Source organism: Arvicanthis niloticus, chromosome 10 (assembly GCF_011762505.2).
Source record: "Arvicanthis niloticus isolate mArvNil1 chromosome 10, mArvNil1.pat.X, whole genome shotgun sequence".
Taxonomy (NCBI): Eukaryota; Metazoa; Chordata; class Mammalia; order Rodentia; family Muridae; genus Arvicanthis; species Arvicanthis niloticus.
The window spans coordinates 42,829,468-42,856,491 of NC_047667.1; the positions used below are offsets into that span (position 1 = coordinate 42,829,468).

General features: G+C 49.3%; 1 protein-coding gene across 2 annotated transcripts in view; it reads right to left on the bottom strand.

Moving 5' to 3' along the window:
* Positions 1-10,006: 10,006 nt before the first annotated feature.
* Positions 10,007-27,024, bottom strand: part of Qsox1 (quiescin sulfhydryl oxidase 1) — a 36,003-nt gene continuing 18,985 nt past the window's right edge. The window contains exons 5-13 of one of the 2 annotated variants that reach the window (XM_034513158.2): positions 26,059-26,149; positions 22,695-22,840; positions 21,003-21,137; positions 19,093-19,222; positions 15,767-15,889; positions 14,867-15,014; positions 12,828-13,007; positions 11,549-11,763; positions 10,007-10,700 (exon numbers count right to left, since the gene is read on the bottom strand). In XM_034513158.2, the coding sequence (XP_034369049.1) occupies positions 10,692-10,700; positions 11,549-11,763; positions 12,828-13,007; positions 14,867-15,014; positions 15,767-15,889; positions 19,093-19,222; positions 21,003-21,137; positions 22,695-22,840; positions 26,059-26,149 (1,177 nt within the window). In that variant the 3' untranslated portion in view covers positions 10,007-10,691. Of the gene's footprint in view, positions 10,701-10,860; positions 11,764-12,827; positions 13,008-14,866; positions 15,015-15,766; positions 15,890-19,092; positions 19,223-21,002; positions 21,138-22,694; positions 22,841-26,058; positions 26,150-27,024 lie in introns of those variants that run through there. The other variant, XM_034513156.2, reaches the window with a different exon arrangement.

Here is a 27,024-nt window from a genome sequence, read left to right on the forward strand (position 1 = left end):
AATGCCTTACAAGCCTGCCTACAGCAGAACCTTATGCAAGCACTTTTTAAATTGAGGTCTGTCCTCTCAGATGACTTGTGCCAAATTGACAAAATAGCCTACATAGCCTACATCTCAAAAAGAAGTATTTTAAATTGTACATGTAATGATTTTAAAATAAAAAATGAACATATAAAAAAGGAAAATAAACACAATCCTACACTGAACACACACACACACACACACACACACACACACACAACACACACACACACACATTGAGATAGGGTTTCTCTGTGTAGCCCTGGCTGTCCTGGAACTCACTCTGTAGACCAGGCTAGTCTAGAACTCACAGAGACCTGCCTACCTCTGCCTCTCAAGCACTGAGATTAAAGGCGTGCACCACTACTGCAGGCTACATTTGAACTTTCAACCAATAATGCAGTATAAAAGTAATTTGAGGCTAAAATAGTCAAACAGTTTTCAGTGTTGTGTTGTTCCATTGGAACAGATCAGATTTCATCAATTTCCCATTTGGGGATTTATTTTAATCTTACTTTGATATTATAAATATGCGTCATGTAGTAAGTCTCAGTAAGTACCCCGATTCATTCATCCCTAAGGTTGCACTCCAGAAATAGAATCATTGGATCAAAGGTTACATGTATTAAAACTTTTACAATGTTTTACCAGCTCTGTTACATTATGAATTACTGTATATGTTTCCCAAAGCTTCAGTTTGTCACCAGCAGTGGCTGAGATGACCCAGGGATGGACTTTGATTTTTGAGACCGTACCCCCATCTTGTATGGTTTTCCAACACTTTGTCACATCCTTCAAGTGGTGGTGATCTTTGACCCTTGAACCTGTGCAGGCTGATGTTTTTACATCCTGAGTCAGTCACTGGCGCAGTCTTAGCCAGCAGAGCCGCAGCAACAGTGCTGTGTCGCCCTCCAGGCCCAGCCCTGCTTTAAGTCCACTCATATTTGACTTCACTTAGAGTCACAGTTCATACTTCAGCATGCGTGTATTCCCCCAGGCCTCTTCTAGACCAACATTAACAGACAGATAGGAACAACAGCTTGTATGCTTGTCAAAACCATGGATACATGTGGATCTAGCTCATTTCTTGGGCTGCATATCATAGGAGGGTATAGTCTTCTGTTGTATTTAGAACACATATTTTTCCACTTGTTAAATATTAAGTTTGATTTTGATGAAATTTTTTAAAAGTATCATTAACATTGTATGGACCCCAAACCTGTAATCCCAGAATTTGGAAGGCTGAGGCAGAGGATGCCTGGGTACACAGTGAATTTCAGGACAGCCTGGGCTACACAGTGAGACCTTGTCTCAGTAAAACAAGGCTGGGAAGAAGGCTCAGTTGGTAAGGTATCTGGCTGGCAAGCAGGAAGACCTGAATTTGGAGCTCTGGAACCGCATAAAAAGCTGAGAACTCACCTGGAATACCTCTCTCTACATCCGCGCCTCACACTGAAGAGGGTTGCAGAGGGAGATAGGAGGGTCCTTGAAACTCACTGGACAGCTAGTCTGGCTGAATCCATGAGCTTCAATTCCTCTGAGAGACTCTGTCTCAAAACATAAAGGTAGAGAGCGTCAGAGGTGAGCTGCAGGCTTCCCCATGTGTACAAATGCACTGTGGTGATTTGAATAAAAATGGCCTCCATAGGCTCATAGGGAGTGGCACTATTAGGAGGTGTGGCCTTGTTGGAGTAGGTGTGGCTTTTTTGGAGGAGGTTCATCACTAGGTGACTTTGAAGCTTTGGGGTCTCAGAAGCTTAAGTCAGACCGAGTGGTTCACTTCTCTTCCTGATGCCTACGGATCCATATGCAGAGCTCTCAGCTCCTTCTCCAGCACCAGTCTGCCTGCATGCTGCCATGATACTTCCCACCCTGACAATAATGGACTAAATCTGTATTTTGAGCTAGCCTCAATTACGTTATTTTTTTTTTTTTTTTTTTGGTAAGAGTTGCTGTGGTTATGGTATCTCTTCACTAAGAAATACACATACATACAACCAACAAACACAATAAGCACACAACAGATAGACATACTATACCAGACCATACATACTACACCTCCCCCCCCAACATAGATACAAGCTATAGGGAACTCTTTTAAGTTTTCATAGTTTTTATGCTTTTGGAAACAGTGGCCACTATGGTTAACAATATACGATGCATTAAAACAAGCTAGTAGGGATCTCTAAACATGTCTCAGAGTGGAGGAGAGGGGACAAAGCAGTGTCACTAACACAGCCTTAAGTGCAGTGGCCAAGCATATGAGTAAGATGGCCATAGTGGCAGGTAGGTGTTGGCATGATAGGGAAGCAGTAGACTCAGCCATCTTGTCACCTGTCTTAGAGTTTTATTGCTATGAAGAGGCACCATGACCAAGGTAACTTACAAAAGCAAACATTTAATTGAGGTTGGCTTACAGTTTCAAAGGTTCAGTCATTTTCATTGTGGAGGGAACATGGCAGCATTCAGGTAGACATGGTATTGAAAGAGCTGAGAGTTCTACATCTTGATCTGAAGGCAGCCAAGAGACTTTCTCCCACAGTGGGTAGAGCTTGAGCACAGGACATCAAAGCCTTTTCCCCAACAAGGCCACACCTCCTAATAGTGCCACTTCCTATGGGCCAAGCACATTCAAACCACCACATAGCCCTACATAAAAAGGCTTTGGAGCACATCATACAGAACTCTTGACGGAGATTGCTATTGGCCAGCAACATGTCCAGCAGTTGCTGGTAGCTGCATGACATACTGAGCTTAGGCAAGAGGGAAGGCATCAGCCAGTTCAACCATCTCAGAGACTTCTTGGGTTGTAGTTGATGATATACTCAGGTCAGACGTGGCTCCTATTTCTCCAGGTTGGCCTGTAGTTCCACCTGACCAGTGTAAAAGTTGAATTCCTTAGGGGAAGGATGAGTTGAGAGCTGTACCCAAGCTTTACAAATACATGACTTGGGCTGAGCCCAGAGCATTTCTAACTATCCTAGGCCTAGGCCTGGAAGCTGCTAGCCTCCATACAATCTAATCTTCTGCAGGCCTGGACCTTGAAAGCTTCAGCTTCTAGCCTCCATCTGCTAATCTAGGCTTAGAATGTTTAAGCCTTCAAGACTTACTGTTGTATAAACTCACTCTTTTCTAGCCTTTCTGGACTGCCTGGCTTGCTGGTTCAACTCAGTTGTTCTGGCTCAAACTCCTCTCCAAGCTGACTGATTCAAATTGGCTTTTCTTGGCTTCTGACTAAATTGTTCTGTTGGAAAAACTTCCTCGGAACTCCACAAACTAAACTGCACTGAGCTGAACTGACTTCTACTTCACTCTCTCCCCCCACTGCTCTTAAGTAGCCTCTCTTTCTAGTCTGTTCTCATGAGAGTTTGGCGTATCCTATCTCTGACTCATTCTGTCAAATCTTTCACTGATTTGTCATTTCGTCTCCCCCTCAATTAGACGTCATTGTTTGGGATTAAAAATGTGTGCTAAAGGTATGTCTGTATTCTAGACAGAGGGATAAAGGGTGTGTACTAAGGGCATGTTTATATTCTAGTTAGATCACACAGGCCTAGGTCTTAGATGTGATCCCTTGCCAGAGTGGCCATGTTGCCGGATTAAAATTCTCTACAGACCAGAGAACATGATTTATATCTTCCAGTACATCCATATCCTGTACCACTACCTAGTGCAGCTTACACTTGAGTCCTCTGGTGCACAAAGGAAAAAGATGAACAACATGGAGGGAGATAAACTTCACTCCAGGGAAAGCACAGGCACATCTGCTCTTCCACTAGGCTCCTGAAGCACAAGATGCTTGGCTATGACTGTGTGGGTCTACAGCTGGGGCTCTATTTGTGTGATAGAATGGCAGTAGATGTGAAATGTGCATAGCCTGCCTCATGGCCACCACCAGCCCTTCTACAGCATGCTGGTGGGGGGATGGTTCTTGTAGACACACAGCCCAGGAAAACTTGGGATAGAACCTAGAGCCTCCAGGAATCTCATACTTAGATGTACAATGATATTTCTGAGAGTTCATAGGTGCACAGTACATCCTAGGTCATAGCTGGAAAATTAGTATCCAAGGACTTGGAATTTATGTACAAAATGGTACAAACTCTTTACAGAGCAAAGAACATAGTAGCCGAGTAGAGCCTTCTAGGGGACATTGTACTGCCGCCGCCGCCGCCGCCGCCGCCGCCGCCGCCGCCGCCGCCGCCGCCGCCGCCGCCGCCGCCGCCGCTGCTTCTGCTGCTGCCTTCCAGTAGGAGGACAAGCTACTTAAGAGCAGTGCAGGGAGATGGTGGAATGGAGTTCAGAGGCAATTTTTTCCAAACAGAGCAATTCAGTCAGACGTCAAGAGAATCCTTGAAGAGGAATTTGAGCCAGTTTGAGTTGAATCAGTCAGCCAGAGTTCAGAAGGATTCTAGAAGGATGCGTTCTCCTCTATTTGTAGACAGTCTGCTCTCTGCTACGTTAGTGAATTCACTTGTAAGGCACAGTGTCTACCGGAATTCTTGTCTTCTTGGCCTGTGGTGCCAGTGGGTAACATTGCCTTCCTGAGGTCTCACAGTTGGCACTCCCACCCCTACCACTGTCTGCATTTGCCTTGCAGGACTTCACTTTTGGGGTACATGGGGTTCCTCATCTACAGCAGCTTCTTCGTGGTTTCTTCATGGAATGTGGATATTTCTGAATGAAGATTGTCTGACTCTTGAGTTTAGTTGCCTTCAGAGTGAAGGGTGTGCCATCCTGGCAGTGTGGAGAGATGAACAGGCTAATGCAAACTAAAATCATTAGTATTTTATTTGCTAACACACACACACACACACACACACACCAGACCCATAAATTTAAATTGGGAAAGTAGCACAATATTACTGCTGGTATTCATCCTGAATTTGTGTGCATTCCTATCAGACTTGAGATTTTTGTTAATTTCTGTACACACACGCACACGCGCACACACACGCACACACATGCACACACATACACCCCTGCCATAGCATGCATATGGAGGCCAGGGGACATCTTTTGTGAATTGGTTTGTACCTTCCATCTTGTTGGGGTAGAGCCAGCCACTCCTGCTAGCTGGCCCACAAGCTTCTGGCATACCCAGGCTCCATTTGCCATCTCGTTGTAGGAATGCTACTGGGGCAACAGACCCAGATCACTGTGTTTAAAAACTGTGTGGTCTGCATAGAACTAAGACCATTAGGCTTGCCTGGCGAGCACCTGCTGAGCCAGCACCCAGCCTGAGCTTTCTGTTTTGTCACATAGGATTCCTTGAGTAAATGCCTAACAAATGCCTTTATGAGTGAATTTTATCAGATTCATCAATTGCTCCTTTCTTTAAAAGGTGATTTAAAAAAAAAACAAACAGCTCTGTTCCAGTGTTATGAATAGCTCTTAGGTCAGCCAAGGGTCCTTTTTTGTAAAGATCTACAGATCTGATGTTGAAATACTTGTTCTTAAAAATCACACCTCCTAGTCAGAAGAAGGAGGAGGAGGAGGAGGAGGAAGAGAAGGAGGAAGAGGAGGAAGAAGGGGGCGGGGGCAGGGGCAGGGGCAGGGGCAGGGGCAGGGGAAGGGGAAGGAAAAGGAGAAGAAGAAACACACCACCATTGTTTTGGTTTTGTAACCAAAGAAATGAATTATTAAACTTTAATTAAGAAAATATTTTGGATTCAAGCATTGGTCATGCACACGCCTTTAATGCCAGCACTTGGGAGGCAGAGGCAAGTGGATTTCTGAGTTTGAGGCCAGCCTGGTCTACAGTGTGACTCCTAGGACAGCCAGAGCTACACAGAGAAACCCTGTCTCAACAAAACAAAACAGCAAAAACAAACAGAAAACAGAAAGTAAGAAAAGATTTTGAAAGACAGACAGAAGGAGAAGAGACAGGGAGAACTCATGCCCTGGAGTCATTTCCAGACCTTAGACTTTAGGTGAAAGCAATACACAGGCTTTGGGCTTCAGGACACTAGTCTGAGGAGGGTTCCAGGATGAATCCTGATCTCAGATCTCCTTGGTGCTCACACCCTCTGGCTCCTCTTGATGCCCTGGTAACTGGGTGTGCAGGGATGGATCTTATAGTAGCTCCAATACCCCCAAGACTTGATACCCTAGTCACCCCTGGTTCTCAGGTGAGCTATCCTGCAGTTATCCTGTAGAGTTGCTTTCTGAATCCCAGGGCTATAGACCTGTCACTTCTGCTGTTTCTTCCTGTCAGTTTCTCCAGTGAATGAAGCTTTAAGAAACCTGCTGTTTATATACTGCTTTAAACAACTGCTCCTTTATTACCCTTGCCAGCCCCACAATGAGCAAGGAGGCCACTTAGTGGCAAAGTGATGCAATAAGGGATGCAGTTTCTAGAAAGAGATGGGAGAGGTGGCCGGCTGGCTCTTCCCGATGAACTAGCCATTGTGCAGGGTCTTTTCCACACAGTCAAATGCCTGGCAGCCTTAGGGAAAAGTCCATTGCTCTGGGCAGAGATGAACAGCAAAGCGGCTGGATCCCAGCAGCCCTGGCAGGGGAGTTTCTCCAGCTAGAAGCTTCATAGATGAAGCTTTGAGTCTCCTTCAGCTCCCTCCCAAGCTCCATGGTCTGCTTGCGCCCTGTGGTTTCCAAACTCTCCTGTCTGTGATGCACCTCATGGCCTAGGAGGCAATGAAACCTGGACAGGGCCCAGGGAAAGTGACCAAAGACTGGCCACCTGCAGTTCCATTACTCTCCCTGCAGCCATCAGCTGGCCGGCTTTCCAGAGTGTGCTCTTCCAGAGAGAGGCTAAAGTTCTGACAGAAGACTTCATCAAGGGCTGGGACCCCAAAGGCTTGGCCTCTCTGTTAAGGAGACCACATGGCTGGGGCCAGACAGAAGACAGACTGGGAGGGATAAGGACAGTGTTCCTCATCTTCAGTACAACTGCCCCTCAGAACATCAGAGGTGGTTAGGCCAGGTTTGCTGGACCCTGACTTGACATGGGGGGCACAAAACCAAGCACAAGGGTGTGTGTAGAGAAACACATGGATTAGACTATTTTTCTCAGAATGTAACTCATTCCTCAAGCAGAGTGGAAATGCTCCCTGTTCCTTCTGCCCCAACCTTCCATCAGAGGCATTTGGCTGTGTGGTGTGTGGCATGAACTAGGCAGGAGCAGGATGCCAGGAGCGCCACACCTGAGGAGGCCCAGGCAGGTAGCTGGAGGACTGTTGTGGCAGAGCTGTGGAGATCCTGCCTGGTGTTGCTAGGCGAGTTCCCCTTTCCCAACTGCCCCGAGAGGAGAGGGTCCATCAGGATACAACTGGACTGTGGCTCCCTTCAGCCAGGACACCCTTCAGGAGGGTGCTGTGGCCAGAATGTGAAGGGGGGGGGCAGGAGCACTAAAAAGAACTTTCTCCTGGAGGGTGTCCCCACACCGTGCCTTCACCACAACATACACCTCAGATCACATATGGTCTTCTAGCAGGGCATAGAAGAACCTGCTGAGGGTATCCCTGCTGGTGTCTCTCCTTCAAAGCACACTGATCACTAGATCCTACCCCCCCACCCCCCAGTCAGTAACATCAGGTGTTATGAAATATAATGGTGTAAGGGGGTACCTGGTGGGCCTATGTCAAGGTGTGCCCCTGAGTAATTGCACCATGCAACAGATCTGGTGTAAAGGGGGCTTATTGGAGGAAGGGAGGGGAGAGGCAGATGAGTGGACATGTTGACAGGCAGACAGAAGCCGAGTCATGAGAGCAGGGAAGGATAGAAAGAGAGGGAGGGAAGAAGAGACAGACAGACAGACAGACAGACAGACAGACAGAGAAGCTGGGGTGGGGCAGGAGCAGGTAATGATGTAAACCATTGCTAGGTCCCTGGGAGGCGTCTACTGGAGTCACCTGTAAGCTAACATCAAGGACCGCACCTGTTCTGTTTTGTACCGATTCTAGTCTAACCCAGCACAGGAAATCCTGACATAATGGTGATGATAATAGCATAAGGTTTTTGTTCTGCTTTGTAGTAACTTTTTTTCTTTATTGGACTGGGTATGTATGTGCTTTGTCTTCCATCTACACATTTTCATATGTTCTTGGTTGGCACTTCATCCTTCAAAGTCCAGTGTGGCTGTCACTTGGAGGAAACCTTAAACCCCTAGACCGTGACTCACCAGACATGTGGATTTCTCTGGCCAACCCAGCAAAAGGAATCTTTGCTTTGCAGGTCTCCTCTTAGAATCCTCTTCTACCAGAGAAACAGCCTAGAAAGGCCCATAAGACACAGAAAGCCCCAGTCCTAGGATGGCTGCGTGAACAGGACAGGGGGCCAGCTGGTGGGCACACTGGCTTATCCAAGCCATGGACATGAGCCCTGGGAAGTCAAGGAAAAAGCAGTGGGTCAGGAGACCATCCTGCCTATCAATCAGAAGGTCTGAGACAGGGCCGAGGGGCTCGCTATGCAGAAGGAAACCCATACCACAGGTCTCAAATAGGGGCCTGCCTCCACATTTCAGTCCTGTGGCTGAGCATCGTGGAACAAGCCTGCAATGGCATTTCTAGTAGCGCCCCAATCTTAGGTACCCAGGTTTGGTTTGGGGAAGTATGGTTACTGGTACTACAGGATTGGCTGACAGGAATCTTTCCTTGACATTTTATTTATTTTTTTAAAAAGATTTTATTTATTTATTTTACATATATGAGTACACTGTAGTTGTCTTCAGGCAAGCCAGAAGAGGATATCAGATCTAATTGCAGATGGTTGTGAGCCACCATGTGGTTGCTGAGAATTGAACTCAGGACCTCTGGAAGAGCAGTCAGTGCTCTTAACCACTGAGCCATCTCTCCAGCCCCCTCCTTGACATTTTATGAGCAGTCACGCTATGGTGAGGAACCTCTGTGGACTGGTAGGGCACTTCCTTGAACAAAGGCCCTTGGAACCTCTTTCAGAAACCCTGCTTGATCGTGTGCTGGCCTGTCAGCCTCTCAGACCCTCAAGCAGGATCTAGCAGAGAAGGTCTCGAAGGATGTGGGGTGGGGCTCAGACACCCCAGGAACCAGGCTGCTAAAGAGGTCAAATGCCCTGCCAGCTGCCTCCTCCCCCACCCCAGCTGCCCCAGCACAGGGGGTGTCCTTGGCGTTCCACCTGCTGCACCCAGTGCTGAGGCCGTCTGAGCAGAATGAAGATGTCAGAGAAAAGCCCAAATCGGATCGGGGTTTCTGCTTCCCCCCCTAATGAGGTTCATTATCAGCTGCTCTGATCCCTGTAAAACCCAGCAGGCTGGATTAGGGGCAAACTCTAATCCAGGCTGACTCCTCCTGGCTGAGCAGCTAACCCAGGCTGGCTGGACAAACAAGCCTGTCAGTCCTGGAGGAATAGCTGAAGGTGGCAGCTACAGATAGGTCCCTCTCAGGCAGGTCTCAGGAAGGGTAGAGAGCAGGAGGTGGCAGGACCATCACTAAAGTTTGTCCCCAGTGCATGTGGAGACTCATAGGTCCAAGTGATCTGTGGGGAGTGGGGTGTGTGCCTGCTCCTGTACCCAAGAGTGCCCTGGCTGCTGGATCTCTGGTGAAGCTGCATGCTATGTTCTCAGGGTAGACACAGAAAATACCTCTCCAAGGATGTGGACGCTGTGCACTGGGTGCTGTGCACTGGACGCTGTGCACTGGATGTTGTACATTCAGTGTAGACACAGATAATACCTCTCCAAGGATCTGGATGCTGTGCACTGGACGCTGTGCACTGGATGCTGTGCATGGATGCTGTGCATTCAGTGTAGACACAGATAATACCTCTCCAAGGATCTGGATGCTGTGCACGGGACGCTGTGCACTGGATGTTGTACATTCAGTGTAGACACAGATAATACCTCTCCAAGGATCTGGATGCTGTGCACTGGACGCTGTGCACTGGACGCTGTGCACTGGATGCTGTGCACTGGACACTGTGCATGGATGCTGTGCATTCAGTGTAGACACAGATAATACCTCTCCAAGGATCAAGTCAAACATACTCTGCATGACTTAACAAAAATAATTTTATTCTACATCCTCCCAAGCAGTAGGAGCAGGGGAATGAAGCACGTGAGCCGTCTCTCTACCCCTCCTGCCCGCAGTGGAACCAACAGGGAGAGAGTACACTCCACTCACTGCTCTCAACCCAGCTCCTTCCCACCAGTTTGCATTGATTTTAGAGACCTAAGTAAGAGACAAGTGCCCCAGCTCGGAGAGGAGTCTGCCCTCTCACAGCTAGCCTAGGACTAAAAGGCACTACAGACTCCAGCATCACCCACCCCCTTGCCCCTACCACCAAGCAAGCACTGCACCCCACAGTCCAGCAACTGTTACCCTCCCAGCCTGCCAAACGACACCAACCTCAAACTACACTCTTGCAGCAGAAACCCCAGTTTGAACCAGAATCCTTTCCTGAGGCTCCCAGACCCATTCTTGTAGCTAAACCCCACCCACACCTGAGGTGCTGAAGCTGGGAAGGCCAGAGAAGGCCAGAAGGGATGCATTTTCTTCATGTCGAGAGGGAGGGAAGCAGACAGCCTCAGAATGCAGTGAGGATGTCCACTCCTGCCCACTCCGCCCCAGATACTCTCCTCTGGATGAGAAACCTCCAAAGCTCTGGACTTGTTTGCCTCAATTTAAGGCCAAGACCAAGCAGGAAACATTGAGACTTCAGCAGGAATGGGCAGGACTTCACAAAAGCTGAAAAACAGAATTTGGTGCTGAAGCCAGTGCCTGAGCCTGAGCCTCCCAGAAGCCCTGAGCCCCTGTGTCAGGCTGCTCCTACCCCATGCTGGCCAAGTGAGACTGGCACCCTGTTTGTTTTGTCTATGGAATCCTCTCACAGTGGACTCAGGGTCCCAGCAACAACTCACTTTCAGGGACTTGTCACTCTCTTAAGGTGACAATGGAACAAGGAAGGGGTACACAGGAAGCAAGGGGGCCAGTGTCAAAAAAAGCCCATAGACTGCAGCTCCCTTTTCTGTCCTCTGCCGGGCTGTTCAGGCTGTGGGGTAACTAGCATGGCCCTTTGAGGTTCTCATCCTGGCCCGGAAGTAGGTGTACATGGCCAGTAAGCCCATGAAGGACACAGAGTAGAGCCCCACGCACAGGCTAATGTCTAGGTGGGAAACTCCCCCTCCCAGAACCTCTAGCCACTGGCCTTGGCCCTGTACAGCTAGGGCCTCTGGCTCCCCTTCAAGTATGCTGGCTAGCTGCTTGGGGCTGCGGCGTCCCCGCCTGAGCTCCAAAGGGCCTTGGAGGTGGTTCACCTCAGGCAGCAATAAGGCTTCAGTGTCTCTCTTGCTCACATGTTGCTGACCCTGGGCATTCTCTTGCACATCCCTCTGAAGCTCTTCCACATGCTCAGGAGGGCCCTGCCCTGGCAAAGCTCCACCCATTCTGAGGCCTGTGTATAGTTCCTGGGGACCACTTGCTTCAGGCTTCTCAGCTGGTACATCTAGGGCAGTGGCTCCAGGGGACTCTGCAGAAGCAGCCTGCTCATGACCCCGCACTGAATTTCTGATCTCCAGTTTTAATGTATCCATTACCAGCTGGGGATTCTGGGTGCCCCTCCGGGCTGCTGCTCCAGCTGCAGGAGAGTCTATGACGATGTTTGCTGGGGAGAAGTGAGCCTTGAGAAAGTTGAGGGTGGCACCGAGGTCCCACAAAGGCACTTGTCCATTGAGTTCATTATGGCAGGCAGAACACAGTTCACGGGGAGGCCACTGCACCTTGGGGAAGTGGGGGTCCTCACTCAGAGCACCTGGGGAGGGAAGCATACACAGTTGGCTGCAGCATCAGGTCTGCCTGAAGCTCAGGTTCCTTCTGTTCAGAACACCAGCTCTTTCATCTGCAAAAAGGCTTACCAACCCTTTAAAAGGATGGGAGACGAGATATGAGAGATACAGAGAAAGAAAACAAAAGCAAAATCAAAAACAAAACAAAACAAAGGAGCGTGTAGCCAGGCTCGGTGGTACAAGTCTGTAATCCTGCTACTCAGGAGGATTTGGTAGAAGGATTGCATGTTCAGGGCCTGTCTGGATGCCTCTGTCTCAAAACAAGAAGGCAGAGGAGAATTTGGGGAGACAGCTCAGTAGCAGAGTGTTTGCCTAGCTTGAGCACCCACAAACTCAAACAATCCCTGGACAAATTGGCACCTTTCTGGCCTACAGTGTGACCCAGCCATGGCAATGTTTGGTGGCAGGGTGAGATAAGGGAAGTGGAAGAAACTGGCAGGGAAGGTAGGCACATGTCTTCTTTTTAAAAGCCACTAGGAGGCTCCAGGACAGGGAACCACGTGCTGGCTTGCAGTAACCTGCTCCATCCAGCTCCTACCCTAGGGGGGGCTGTCTGGGAGGTACACACGGCTCCCCAGATATGTAGTAACCAGTCTAGAGAAGGCTCCCCTCCCAGGCTCCATGTGTAGGACCCACTATGCTCCTATTTGCAAGGACAGGTAAACAAAGTAAATAAGGGAAACTAGGAAGACAAGCTCCCCACGGCCCAGCCCACTCTCTGATAAGAACTTTCTCTGGGTGTGGAAAACCCATGCTCTCCTCCCTGTTAGTCCGATAAGAGGCTTATAGAGGGAGAGGCAGAGCATAGGAGGCAGGAGAGAGGGGTCCTGGGACTAGCAGGGGAAGGAGCGCTGGCACTGAGCGCCAGGGTCGTACAGAGTCCCCATCTGTTTCCTCTGCAGACAGGGCTAATGACACTGGCCTGGCTAACAGGGCTGGCAGGTATGTGTAAGAGGCAGAGTGCCACTGAAAAAGACAGTCAGTATGCCCCCAGATGCCACCTCCAGCCTTGGAAGTGACCCCTCCTTACCTGAGAGGCGAGCGTTAACCCTGTTGTGGCTGGTCCAGAGCCAGAGGACTGCATTGCTGGGACTTTTCACTTGGTGCATGGATGCAGCAGCCATCTGTTCAAAATGGTCAGCGCAGTCACGGCAGCCAAAGAAGAACTGAACATAGCTCCTCATGGCTTGGAGGACCTCCTGGCCGTCAGCTGCAGGGAAAGGAGACAGCACAGAAAGGCCCTTCACTTGCCAGCCTCTGCTGTCCTGTCACGGTTCTTCCACTCTGCTGTGGTCCCTGCAAAGTGCCTCCATTTCAGCCTATGACACAGGCCCAGTGCTCCCTTACCTACCTCTCCCCTACTGAGGGTCACCACAGAGACAGTCCTATTTCCTCTAAAACCCCTAAACGTCAGCTCCCCTCTCCTCTTCAGTGGGACATTTGGGTTCTATGTGGCATGACTAGAGAGTTGACAGGGGCAGAACACTCATTCCAACCCCCATGATCCTCCTCTACTGCCTGCTTCAGGTTTCCCATTTGACTTGCTCTCTGGTGGGCCTTGCCTCTCTGGGATGCTCTTAGGAGTTCATCCTCCTCTGGTCTGAGTATCTTCTAGTTTGTCTCTATGTCCCCTTTATTCTCACTCTGACTCCCTCATGTAGGCTGGTACCAACAAGGGTCTCTGTTGACTCCCACACTTTTTCTTGAGCTGAAACCAGACTCTCATGAAGGTCACCCTCTATGACTTTTTTCTCTTCCATACTCCAGATACCTTGGGGATTACTTCCTATTGCTTCTAAACATTCCCTAATCTGCATACCTCCAACCCTTTAGAAAGTAACCCACCTCCATCCCCCAGGACCTTGCAGAGAGCATTCTCTCACCTCCCCCCCCCCCCCCGTGTATGTGTGTGTCCCCGCACCCCTCTGCTTCACACCATCAGTGCCTGTACCACTGTGTCTGTACCACTGTGCCTGTACCACTGTGTCGTCTGTACCACTGTGTCGTCTGTACCACTGTGTCATCTGTACCACTGTGTCGTCTGTACCACTGTGTCGTCTGTACCACTGTGTCGTCTGTACCACTGTGCCTGTACCACTGTGTCGTCTGTACCACTGTGCCTGTACCACTGTGTCGTCTGTACCACTGTGTCTGTACCACTGTGCCTTTACCACTGTGCCTGTACCACTGTGTCTGTACCACTGTGTCGTCTGTACCACTGTGTCATCTGTATCACTGTGTCGTCTGTACCATTGTGTCATCTGTACCACTGTGTCATCTGTACCACTGTGTCGTCTGTACCACTGTGTCGTCTGTACCACTGTGTCTGTACCACCGTGTCGTCTGTACCACCGTGTCGTCTGTACCACTGTGTCGTCTGTACCACTGTGTCTGTACCACTGTGCCTGTACCACTGTGCCTGTACCACTGTGTCTGTACCACTGTGTCGTCTGTACCACTGTGTCATCTGTATCACTGTGTCGTCTGTACCATTGTGTCATCTGTACCACTGTGTCATCTGTACCACTGTGTCGTCTGTACCACTGTGTCGTCTGTACCACTGTGTCTGTACCACCGTGTCGTCTGTACCACCGTGTCGTCTGTACCACTGTGTCGTCTGTACCACTGTGCCTGTACCACTGTGCCTGTACCACTGTGTCTGTACCACTGTGTCTGTACCACTGTGTCATCTGTACCACTGTGTCGTCTGTACCACTGTGTCTGTACCACCGTGTCATCTGTACCACTGTGTCGTCTGTACCACTGTGTCTGTACCACTGTGTCTGTACCACTGTGCCTGTACCACTGTATCCCTTACTTCCTAAGCTCCATTTCTTCTGCACCCACTCCAGGTATAATTGCTCCCCTCCCCCATGAGGGCTGGCTTTTCCAGTTCTGCCTCCCTCTTCTCCACAGCTCCAGAATTGTGTTCCTGCAAGCATTTCCTTTTCTTTCTGCCTCAATAGTTTCCCACTGATACAGGATCATTCCAATTGGCTCCCCACTGAGGATAGAACAGATGTGACAGACTGACTGAGGTAGAATCCGGTGAGCAGGCCCTGCACTCACCTGGTTCCTGTGGGTGGGCCTCGCTATATCGGTTTGCCTGCACAGTCAGGAAGTGGAAGAGGACCCACAAGGAGCAGGGAAATCCCCGGAAATGTGGCTCACTGCCCTGGCAGCCAACCCAGTTCACCTTCTCGGTAAGGACGGCGTCCTAAAAGGGACACACACATGAGCACGAGTGCACAGGTGGAGAAGCACATGGCACCATGGCAAAGGAGGCCCTCAAACAGGTGCCTCTGCCATACCCACCCAGCACAAACTGGCAGATCTGAGAATCCATGGCCAAGTTGCATCTTTGAAACAGCCATGCCAATCACTGAGGACCCTGGAAGCCCAGACACCTTATAAACCCACAGGGTCTGCATGTCTACTAGGTGTGGCTTGCTTTTGCAGACAGCAGAAATAATAGGTACCCTGCTGTGGGCCACGTGAAAACGCTGCTTGGAAGCAGGCAAAAATTATGAACTCTGGTGTCTTAGATAATAAATGTGCTGGCTCGTGCCTACAATCTTCACATTTGAGGAGCTGATGTAAGAGGATTACTGTGAGTTTCAAGGTCATTAGCCTTACATACAGAGTAAGGCCCTATCTCAAATTTAAGTCTCTACTGCCTCATACCTGGGAGTTTTTAGTTCCAATCACTTACAGGTACTTAGAGGGTCTTAGACTAGAACAGTTATGTATCTCCCAAACTTGGTTTCTCCATCTGCTAAGTGAAATTCTGATGTATGAGGAGTCAATGAGCTGTTCCGCAGGCCCCAGTGGAGAGTAGCTCTTTAGTGATAAATGGAATCACTTGATGCAAACCTCTGAATAATGTCATCAGAGACCGAGGCATTACGTCCTTCCAGTCCCCGAGATGTCAAGGACATTGATAGTTCTTCACTTGTCTGCTAGACTTACCTCCTTCCTGCTGTCCAGAGCAGCTTTGAAGAAACTATAGGGGATCTTCTTTTTCTGCTGCTTCTGAAGCCAGTCATTTATAGAGTGCAAGAAGTTCTGAACCAAAGGCTGGCCAGGGAAGTACTGTAGGAAGGAACAAGTGGTGAATGGAGAGTAAGACAATTCTACAGAGTTTTACAGTATAACAAAACCCGACAGGCACATTCTGGACAGAGCAGAAGAAACTCTATGTAGCCTGGGCCCTGTGGGTCTCTCCTATCAAGGCTCAGGCTGCAAGGCTGACCCAATTACACGCAGCCATTCAGAGGAAGATCCAAGCACCACACCACTCCCCAGGATTGCTGCGAACACTGGTTACAAGTCTTCTTTTCAGGTAGTCTTCTGATGCAGCAACTGATTGCCCAGTTGGGCTTACAGGGAGTAGGCAAGGGGTTAAGCATTGGGTAACTGAAGAAAACTGCAGCTGTATCTTGGCAGCTGTTTCCCGATGCCCAGAATCCCCTTTATCACCAACCTCCTTGGAGCAGCAGTTGGAGTTTTCAGAAACAGAGATACCAGGGCCCCTTCCCCATGACAAACATCCTGATAAGCAAGGAAGGAAAAACTGCAGGGACATCTTGAGCCATTCTCAGTGACAAAATGGAAGGAAGATTGTGCTCTAGGGAAGGGGCCTGCCTCCCTTCGGAAGGAAGACCCAGTCCAGCTTGGAGTGCACTCTCTTTTTTTGCGTTTGCTAAGTAAACTGTTTTTAGCTGTCCGTGTTTCTTGGCTCAGCTCTTTCTTTTGTAAAGACAAGAACCACACCGAGGAGAAACCTTCATTGGTAATAGGCTAAGCTGGCAAAAGACCCTTCATTTCTTAGCTCACGGGCCTCCAATATGGACAGGCTAGCCTAGGGCGTAGGGCCAAGATCCAAATCTCGATGGTAACTCCCAAGAGCCTCAGAGGAACATGAAAAGCTACTTTGACAATAAGTCAACTCAAATCTGATTAGTATCAGCACTTTAAAACCACAAGGACTCAAGGGAGGAGGGGGTGTGTGCATGTGTGCATATGTGTGCATGTACAAACGCTTGTGGGGGTGGGGTGAAGGGGATGCAGCGGTGAAGCAGAGCAGATAAAACCACAGGGGGAACACGTAGGTGAGGAAGACAATGATCCGAGAAGCATGTGAGAGGAGGAAAAAGAACCACTGGGAGAAGACCCCCAATATGAGAGTGGTACCAGAGGCAGCCTCCAAGAAGGTACTAACTGCCCTTATCAAACGGCAGGCCTAGCCATCCCCCAGAGTGAAAAATGGCCGGAAGGACTTGTGCTTCAGAACGATTCCTCCTGGTCAGCTCCTGAGAGCTCTGGGCCCACACGCAGATTTACAGCTGAAAGTCAGCGTTTCTCACTGACCTCCGCCTGCCATCCTGACTTGGCACCTTCTTTCTGCCTTCTAAGGCCATGCATCAGAAGCAGGGATGAATTAAAGGGCTCTGGACAGCAGAGAGCAGGGAAACCTTGGTGACCAAATGCCACCCAGTGGCCAGCGCTGATAGCTGCTCGCATGTGACGAGGCAGGCTGAGAGAGGGGCCTCCTCACTCCAGACTTTCTTGTCAGAGGAGAGGGAGAAGGTTAAATGAGATGTGGATGGGAAGTTCACTTTCACAAGGTGACTCGCCCCTCTGGGCTGTCATTTCCTCATCTGTAAAACGACGAGTGCCACTCACAGTTAAGACTGGAAAATAAGCAAATACACAGTGTACTGGTCGGTCTGTCAGCCTGCCGGAGCTTAAGGAAAGGGAGCAGCTTTGACTATTTATTATTCTCCAGAAAAGAAGGAAGCTCCCCAGCAAAGTAGATACTACATATCAGTCATGCAGACAAAGGCCAGTCGGGGCTTCTATACCTGTGTCCCAGGTCACTGTGCCCGACTGTGGGACATCCTACCTGGCTTCCCTCAGTCCTCTGCTTCAGTGCCACCATCTTCTCAGAGAGACCTGGCTTCTGGCTAAAGAGCCCCTTGGTACCATACCCATCTCCTGTATCCCTGAGAGTGTGCTGTCCAGGCCTCTATCTAACCTGGATATCTTCTGTCTCCTCTTCTATCAGCTTCACATAGCCCAGCTGGGATGCAAACTAAATACCAGCTTGCTTATAGCTGAAAACAGATCCAAGCAGCACAGAGAAACTACCGCTTCCCAGGACTCCTCTGAAACAGACTGACCTGGCATATCCTCATTGAGGTCTGTGGGGTTGGGGAGCACACAGGAGCTTTCCCTCATTGTGATGGTAGAAAAACAGTACAAAGGACTCCTATGGATTTGTTCAACAGGGTGTCTGTACCAGGCCTCCTCAGTACTGTGGAATGCAGGCTGCAGGCCTTTGAAGTGAGGGACTAGCTGTCTGTCCTGCAACATTCCTTACAGGGTCTTCTTTGTATACAGATACACAGGCCACCAAGCCAAGAGGGTCAGAATGGTGGCAGAATGGGTGAGATAGGGAGAGATCTGGAGGTTCCCCCAGACCCGCTGGGAAGAGCAAGCTCAGCTCAGCTGGGACTGAGGGAGGCTGAGGCAGCAGGCAGGCCCAGTGGACAGGCAGCCCTGACTCAGCGGCAAAGCAGGGCAGGGCTGGCCATGGTTGGGAAGCCAGAGTGGGGAGGCCAGGGAAAGACAGCTCAGTGTGACAGTACCTCAAAAGCCTGGTCCTGCTGGCTATCTTAAGGCAAGCTACTTGAGCCCCTGGGCTTTAAATGGTAGTGATACAACTCTGCAAAGCAGGCAAAAAGACTAAATGCTTGTCAGACATCAGGTCTTTAACAACCAAAAGCTTCACTCTGAGAAGCAGCCACCTTTCTGAGACGTTACCAGGGAGCACAGTGCAGAGCCAATGCTAGGGACTTGGGTTAGACTGAGAAGAAAGACAGGAAAGCAGAAAGCACCCCTCTTCACTCTGGTGTCCCCAGTCCTAGTTCCCAGTCACCATGGCAGGGAGTAAGAAGCCATAGTCTAGGTCTAAGTGTGGTGGAGAACTCAGGTAAGCGGGCAGAGTAAGTCGCCAAAATGACTGAGCATAGTCCCAGGTATTGGGATATGTGGCCCAGTGTCTCTCTCCCTTCTACTCTACAGGATGGGTGGTCTCTGGGCATATGGGGCTGGTATAGAACATGGATGTAAAGGGAGGGTAGAAGCCTGTGGGGGCCTGGGCAGCTAAGGGCCCAGGTGTCCAGTCAGACTTGAATTCCTCAAGGAAGGGACTGATGTGGTATCCGCCCTCCAGAGAAGCACACTAAACACATATGAACTACAGAGACAAAAGAAGCTGGGGCCCTGCTCACCTTGGCCAATACTGCCACAAGCTTTTTCAGGGCCACCAGGCGCTGTCCCTCGAGAACTGAGAACTTTCCCACTTCTACACGCAAGATGTAGTGCAGCGCAGACTCCAGGTCGGCCATGTAGATCTTGGAGCTGAAGTTCAAGAGGAAGTGGGAAGAAAAGAAGCATTAACCTCAGAGCGAGTGCTAAAGGAACAAGCAAGAGAGCACTGCTGATGTCATAGTGATGTGTGGCGCGCGGCTCTGGCGGGGTTTGCTGAATGCCTTGGGTGAGGAATTTCTCTAAGCCTCAACCCTTCATCTGTATAAGAGGCAGAGCATACTGCTTACAGGAAGGTGGCTAAGAGGACTGACTGAAAACGGAAACCAGCTTGCTACAGATGGGCGGAGCCTTCTCTCCAGGTCCAAAGTCAGCTCCTTCCATAACTCACTAATCAGGCTGTCTGTTCTGAGCAAAGACCCTTGGGGTGGACACACAGAGCGTCAGTGCATACAGACAAGGAAAACCTAGGTTCCCTGAGAAAGTGGAAGGCCAAGAAGTTAGTTACCCACTGAGGCTAGGCACTGGGATAGTGGAGAGACAGGAGAGGAAACATGTCTCCTATTTCTTTCAGGGCTCATAGACATACTGCTTCTCGACCCTGTCAGGTCTTATACCCCTCCAGCCAGCTGTGCCATCCCATGCTCATCACGCTTCTATGGGGGCAGCTCAAGTACTGCTGAGAACAGCATTGAACGTCAGCTATCTATTGACTTCTGCCTCCTGCGACCTGGCTCCTGGCCTCAGCCTGATAGCTAACTAGTTTTATGAGCCTATGCACTTCCTAGTCCCTGGGCTATCTCACCTGTAAAACTAACCAATCATTCTGCCTCTTGACAGTACAGAGCCAATAGGGCCAACAGACAAAACGAGCAGTACTCATACTTCATTCTCAGCAAAGTCTCCACTGTGGTGTCCCTGAGCCTCAGTTTACCTCACTGTTCCCATGTTCTGTCCCAAGAAGTGGCCTCCTTGGGCTAGAGAGATAGCTGAGCAATTAAAAGCACTTGCTGTTCTTTCAGAGGACCTGGGTTCAGCTGGCCGTCTGTGAGAGTGAAAGACTAAGGTTTGACTGCTCTAAGGCTGGGAACTGGGATAGCAGAGGGCATGGGGGCAGTACAGGCAGCAGTCTGACTTCCTTTCAGAGCTAATGTGCATAGTTGCCAGACCTCAGGTCTCATACCCCACTTGACAGATCTGAACCTACGTGCCTAACACATGCCTGGCCTGAAGAAGTGCTCGGTGTAGAAGTTAGTGTAGAGCTTCCCCAGTGACCTCCGTGCGGATTCCTCCCAGTGAGCCTCCACGCAGACTCTACTTGTCATTCTCCCTCCCCCTTTCCCTTCCTCTCATTCTCTCTTGCTCTCTCACTACAAGGCTGAGACTGGCCTAGACTTCACAATCTTGCTGCTGTGGCCTCCCAAGTACTGGCATACAGGCGTGCAGTACGATGCCTAGCTTCTACTTGCCTTTTGAGTGAAGTTAAGCTTCTGTACCATGGACACTGGCCAGCATTCCTTCTATTATAAAGGATAACGTGGAATGCTGTTTGGTAAACACACATTTGGCACTGGGGGCCTGGTGCAAAGACAGGAGAGCCCACATCAAGATTTTTGAGATGGTCAGCAGATAGCGATCCCCAAAGGACTAGTATGTTCCAGTGTGCTCATCGGACAGACCATGGAGAGCTTCTGCCAAGTGTGTTCAAGTCCTGGGTTGGGTTCCCAGCAACACAAAGACAACAAGCGAAACAAACAAACAAACCCCAAGGCCAGCCTTGAAGGGACAGAGGTGGGCCACCTCATGACGGGAACAGGGACGAGCAAGGCAGTGTTCATGAAGGGGATGTATGAGGAGAACCAGGCAGCCTTACCGGTCTGCAAACTTCCATACTGTGGGTGCGATCGTATCAGCAGTGACTGGTGTAGCTGTGGTTGGGGGAGCCTCCCTGGTCAGTCCAGGCAGCCCCCGCAGGTAGGATGTATAGAAAGACCTGGACTCCACCAGCCTGGAAAGAGAGCAAATGGAAGTGCTAAGGACAAAACAATCACAGCTGACCAAAGTCAGGAGCGGAAACAGGTGGCTCCTCCCACAGAAAGGCTTAGTAAGAAACATTTCAACCCGGTCCCATCTTGTCTTTGGCTCCCTGGGCCTCACTTGACTCGTCCATTCACTGTCCATGGTATAAAGACCCTCTCTTCCATCAGACAGATACAGAACCCCTATCTGGAAAAACAATTGGCCTGAGAATTACTCAGTATGCCTTCTGGCTCTAGGCAAGGCTATGGTCTACAGAGACTGAGGCAGAGAGGCCCACTGAGAACACCATCCATTTTGCCACAGAGAAGTGAGGATGCATTCAACAGGAGAGCTCCTGCCTAGTGTGCAAGTCCTGGGTTTGGTCCCCAGCACCACAAAGAAAAACAACAAAACAAAACCCACTAGCTTCTGCCCATGACAGGAAGGCTGGGTGCGACTGGTTTCAAGGCAGCCACTCTCCCACAAGCTTGTTCCAAGACATCACAAGTTGATATTACTTCCCATGGAAGTCAAAGAGCTGATGTGTGATTTTAGACATAACAACAACAGAGAACCAGGTTTGTCCAAATACTCCTGATTTCTCTTTCCTAATACAGGAGTCTTAAAGACAGGAAATATCTCCTCCAAAAGGTCTGGCCCAGATAAGCATCAGTGACAGGACGTCCCGTGGGAGCCAGCATCAGGACGCACGGTTTTCCTGCTTTGCCATCCAGGCTCAATGTCTATCAATGAGCAGATGGCTCAGGAACAGCATCGTCACAAACAATTTTCTCCTCCACCAACTCCAAGTGAGGGGAAACAATGCCTCTTCTTGCCTCTAGGACTGGCCCTTTCTGGCCGTGCCCAGAATCTAGCCTCCCAGGCCCCTTGTGAACGTCATGCTTCTTGACTCTGGCAGGCCTGCCTCAGGGGCACCTGGTGGTCTAGGACAGGCAAAGGGCAAGGGGCTGCCTAGCCCAGCCTCAGTGTAGGCTGGTACTAAAGGCCCAAAGAAGCCGATTTCTGGGTGCTTAGGGTAGCCTTGATTTCCATGGTCCCCCAAATTTCTGCCTGCAAGGCCAGGCGGACATCAATCATCTGCCTGAGGAGGGCACAGAGGCACCATCTGGTGCCATTTACCAGGCCATTCAGCAGCAGGAGGCTGACAGAGCAGCTGAGGCTGCCTGATTGTTTTCTCCTGACATTTTGGAACAGACTATTGTCTGGCTCCTAATGAACTTTTCTGCAATTAGAAAAGCCAAGGGGGTGGGGGTGGGGGGAAGGTCCAGCACATCTGAGTCCTCACCAGGCCGGCACCTGTCAATGCACTCCTCTGTGCACAGAGGTGTGAGATAACATGGCCAGGGCATGGTGTGGATGGGTTAGAAGCTCAGGGCCGAGGCAGGAATCCTGAGCTGCAGGGTGGGAGGTCTTGTCTCACACAGAGGATCACCCATTTGTTTCACCTACTTGGCTGCTCTTTCTAGTGACTTCTCTGGCAGAAGTGTGACTAGGCAGGAGAGAAAGATGGGGACATCACACTCACACAGGCACTCGGGAGACAGAGCCATTCCGCAGCAGCAGGTAGCATGATGGAAAGTCAGTGACACCAAACTTGCTCACCACGTCGCTCTCTGTATTCAAGACCCTGCGCACTGCCACAGTGTGGTACTGGGACAGGTCCAGAGTTACCTGTAGAGACAGTAGGGTGTGGAGGGGCTTTCCCAGTGGGCAGACGGGGCCTGAGTACTGGCCTGCTGCTGGGTAGGCACCAGATAGCAGCCGTGTTCTATCTAGACTTGAAACCTTGCAGAGCAGACCACTGTGATAAAGGTCACACAACCCTCAGGTTACAACTACCAAATACCACCCAAGACAAGGGGCCTTGGAACAGGTCAGATCACACACTTGGTATATCCTACAGGAGTACCAACTGAACATGGTAAAGCATGATAAAATGTGGTTTTTATTCTTTTCGTTTTGTATGTATTTATGTATTTTTTATGTATGAGTACTCATTCTACATGTATGCCTGCATGCCAGAAGAGGGCACCAGATCCTATTATATAGATAGAAGTAAGCGGCCATGTGGTTGCTGGGACTTGAACTCAGGACCTCTGGAAGTACAGCTAGTGCTTTTAATGTCTGATCTACCTCTCCTTTATTCTTATATGTATATTATATGTATATATGTGTGTATACACACATACACACACATACACACACTTGCATGCACACATACACTACAGATTTACATGGAAAAAATTTGCTTGGGGTATGTGGTACACACTGGATATCACAGCACTTGGGCAAGAGAATTGTGAGTTCAGGGCATGTGATGGTCACCAGTTGGTACCAGGGAGCACGGGACTGCTGTGGCAGACCCAACCATGCTGCTTGTTGGGTGAATGTGGATCTTTGGATTTTCAATTAGAAAAGCGGTTGAACTTTAAACGGCTTAGTGGGCCATCCTAGTGGGAGCATGTAGGGCTGTGGTGCTGAGGCCAATGTAGAATGCTGGCCTAGCTCAAGAGGTTCCAGAGAAGAAGTCAGTGTCCTAGAGACCATTCTTGTGATATTTTGGTGAAGAGTGTGGCTGTGTTCTGCTCTTGTCCAATCTGCCTAGGAATTTGATCCTAGTTTTTGGACTAATGACATCGGCAGAGGAGATTTCAAGACAGCGTCATTTGATTGTGTCATGTGGTTATTAGCAAGTCACTCTTACACAGCTCTATGATGAAAAAGGAGGAAGCTGAGCAAAAAAATTTACAAATACAAAAGGTACACTCTGAGGAGAAAAGAAGCACCAGGGAGTAGAATAGAGCTAAGTCCAGTGCTAGAAAGAGACAAAAGTCTAAAGAAACACTAAATGGAATAAAGGGAGTGGGTACTTCAGAGCAAGATCCACTCGCAAGACCCGCTCTGCTGAGCTTCCAACTTGTGAGAGGCAAGCAGTGCAGGAAACCACTGAAAACAGAACGCTGATGCAGATGCAATTGGACAAGGGGGCCACGTTCCAGCCCCAACATGCATCAGGACTGCAGCTTCTGGTTCTGGCTTTAGAGTCAAGGATGCAAGAAATGGGTCGTAGAATCCTCCTCTACAGCTAAGGAAAGCTGCTGAGGCCAGGTGTGTGTCAGGTGTGTTCCTGTATGGAGGTTCAGAAAAGCCACTGTGTAAATCTGTGAAAGTGAGGTCTGGATTCCTTTGGAGATCCCGAGATGTTGGAAATGCCAGAGTTGTAGGATACCTGTCAAAGAGCACTTTGACATCAGACATGGAGATACAGAGTCTGGAGTTTGCCCAGCTGGTTTGTGTCTTACTTTGGGCCAGCATTTCTTCACAATGCTTCCTCTCCTCTCTTTTGGAATGGTAACGTAGACCCTGTGCCACTGTATGTTAGCAGTAGATGGTCTGCTTTTTGATTTTGGTTTTACAGGGGCTTACAGTTAAGAGATTGCAGAAGTCTCAGAAGAGACTTCGAACTTTGGACTTTAAGCAGTGTTGAGACTGTGAAAAACTATGGGGACTTTTGAAGTCAGACTAAATGCATTTTGCCTTATGATATGGCTACAAGCCTATGGGGGTCAGGGAGTGGAGTGGAATGTGGTCATTTGAATGAGAATGACCCCCATAGGTTCATATATTTAAATACTTAGAGAGTGGCACTATTTGAAAGGACTAGGAGGTGTAGTCCTTTTGTAGGACATGTGTCACTGGGGGTGGGATTTAAGGTTTCAAAAGTCTAAGCCAGGCCCAATGGTTCTCTCTTCCTGCTGCCTGTGGGTCTCAATATAGAATTCTTAGCTCCTTCTCCAGCGCCATGACTGCCTGCACATGGCCATGCTCTCTACCATGATGACAGTGGACAGTGGACCTCTGAGATTGTAAGCCAGACCTAATAAAAGCTTTTTTTTTTAAATATAAGAGTTGCTGTGATCATGGTGTCTCTTCATAGCAATAGAACAATGACTAAGACAGCCAGTTTCAGCTACCTGGTATGTTAGAGACCTGCCTGAATTATGTGGAACTTTATCTCAATAAAACCAAATCAAACTAAATCTTATCTGTAAAGAGAAGAGACAGTGATAGCAAACAGAATCCTACCCTGAAGCTGAGAAAGAGGGGTATAGAACTGAACCATGTTGTGTGAGGGGAGGGAAGAACTGATTCCAACCGCATCTGCCAGTCATCTGTGTTTGACCTTGGAACATGGAACAAGCATGGGCACACCAAGTCACCTGTAGCAGGCCCATGAGTCAGCAGCATAGTGGGTGCTATCTACAGCAAGCAAAGAGGTGAAGCTTTATAAAGCACCTAATGCATGCTAGCAACTGATCTAGCTCTTTATGTGAATTGCCTCAGTGAGCATTCTAATATAAATCAGTACAGCCACTCTACTCAACAGCTAGAAATAAGGCTCAGAACGCCGAGCAACTTGACCAAAGACATCCTTTAAATTGATGGGGAAGTGCAGCCTGTGCTGCTGACCAGGACCCAGCTTTCTCACAGGGATCAGGCTATCTCTCACGTGTCTGCTTCCTTCATTGTTCTAAAAACCCCAATTCTATGCAGCTAGGGCAGTGAAGAAACAACACAGGTTTGAGTTAGACAGCTCTGTTCTACATGAACAGCTGTATGATCCTAGACATTTTACACCATCTCTTCAGTTTAGGGATTAGGAGCAACGTGTTGGTGTCTAGTCCTAGACTCAGTAAGTAGCAGGGCTTACTTTTTAGTTTCAGAGAGAGAGGTAAGAACAGATATCGATGATACACTTCCCATGTGTCCCACCAGGGGTCAGGCAGTGCCTGTCTGATAAATGTACAGGATCAATTGCCTGCATTGGTCTGAACAGGGCTCTCTCCCCATGGTCTCTTCTGAGAGTCAGGAAAGGGGGGACAGCTCACCTCTCTACCTAGATAGGAGTCTTCCCTTTCAAAGACCAGGGCCAGGTACTCTGCTTTATTTCTTGTGAAGAATTCATTGATATCCTTCAGCCTGCAAGAGATAAATGGAGGTCACTTTCCATGGCCTGTGGAAATGAGGTAAGACTCCCAGTGATGCACCACTTCCAATGTAGCATGTCTCCCGTGACCCTGTAGCCTCCCTTTGCCTGCCCACCAATGGAAGGGAAGCAGACCCTTAGTCTCAGGATGCTACTCATGCTACCTCCCTCTGCTTTATTCGACCCACCTTGGGTTTTATTGTTTTATATTTTTCACTCTGTCCCTTTAAGGAGTCAGGAGTAAACAGGAGGCAGGCTGGGATGAGAAGTGGTAGGGATATTTTCAGACCAGCTGTCTCCATGTTCTGGGTAAGGCCCAGGCTTACTGAAGATGGTTTTACTGGATCCCTAAGAGACTTGTGATTAGAACCCATCAAGCACAAGCCCTGACCAGCGGGGAGAGCTGCATGTTCCTCTCAGAAAAGGAGCAAAAAGGGAAGAAGTGAACAGAGTCCTGGGTGCAGGAGAATCCAATCTCCTCAAGGTGAGGAGAGTGAGGCCCAGTTTTCTTGGGTAGAAATGATTAAGAAGGCAAATTTTATCTCTCAACCAGAGACCTAACCTTCAGATTGTTTTAAATACTCAGTGAAAACTGTCTCTTCCAGCATGTTTGGGAGGTCAGCTGAGAAGGCACACAGGTCAGGAGAGGCTGTATCTTCCTCTTATCTTCAACCTGGTATCTCACTTCCCTGCTCTTAACCCAAAGACATATAGCAAATGCCTCCAAACAGAACCCAGCCTGGTGGCAGTATGGATACATAGACAGACAAGTGAGGATTAGGGTGAACCTTTGATGGATAAAAGAGCTTCTGTAGCTACGTGACATCAGCCTCGGGGTGGCATTAGGTGGCCACTCTCTCTGGCCACA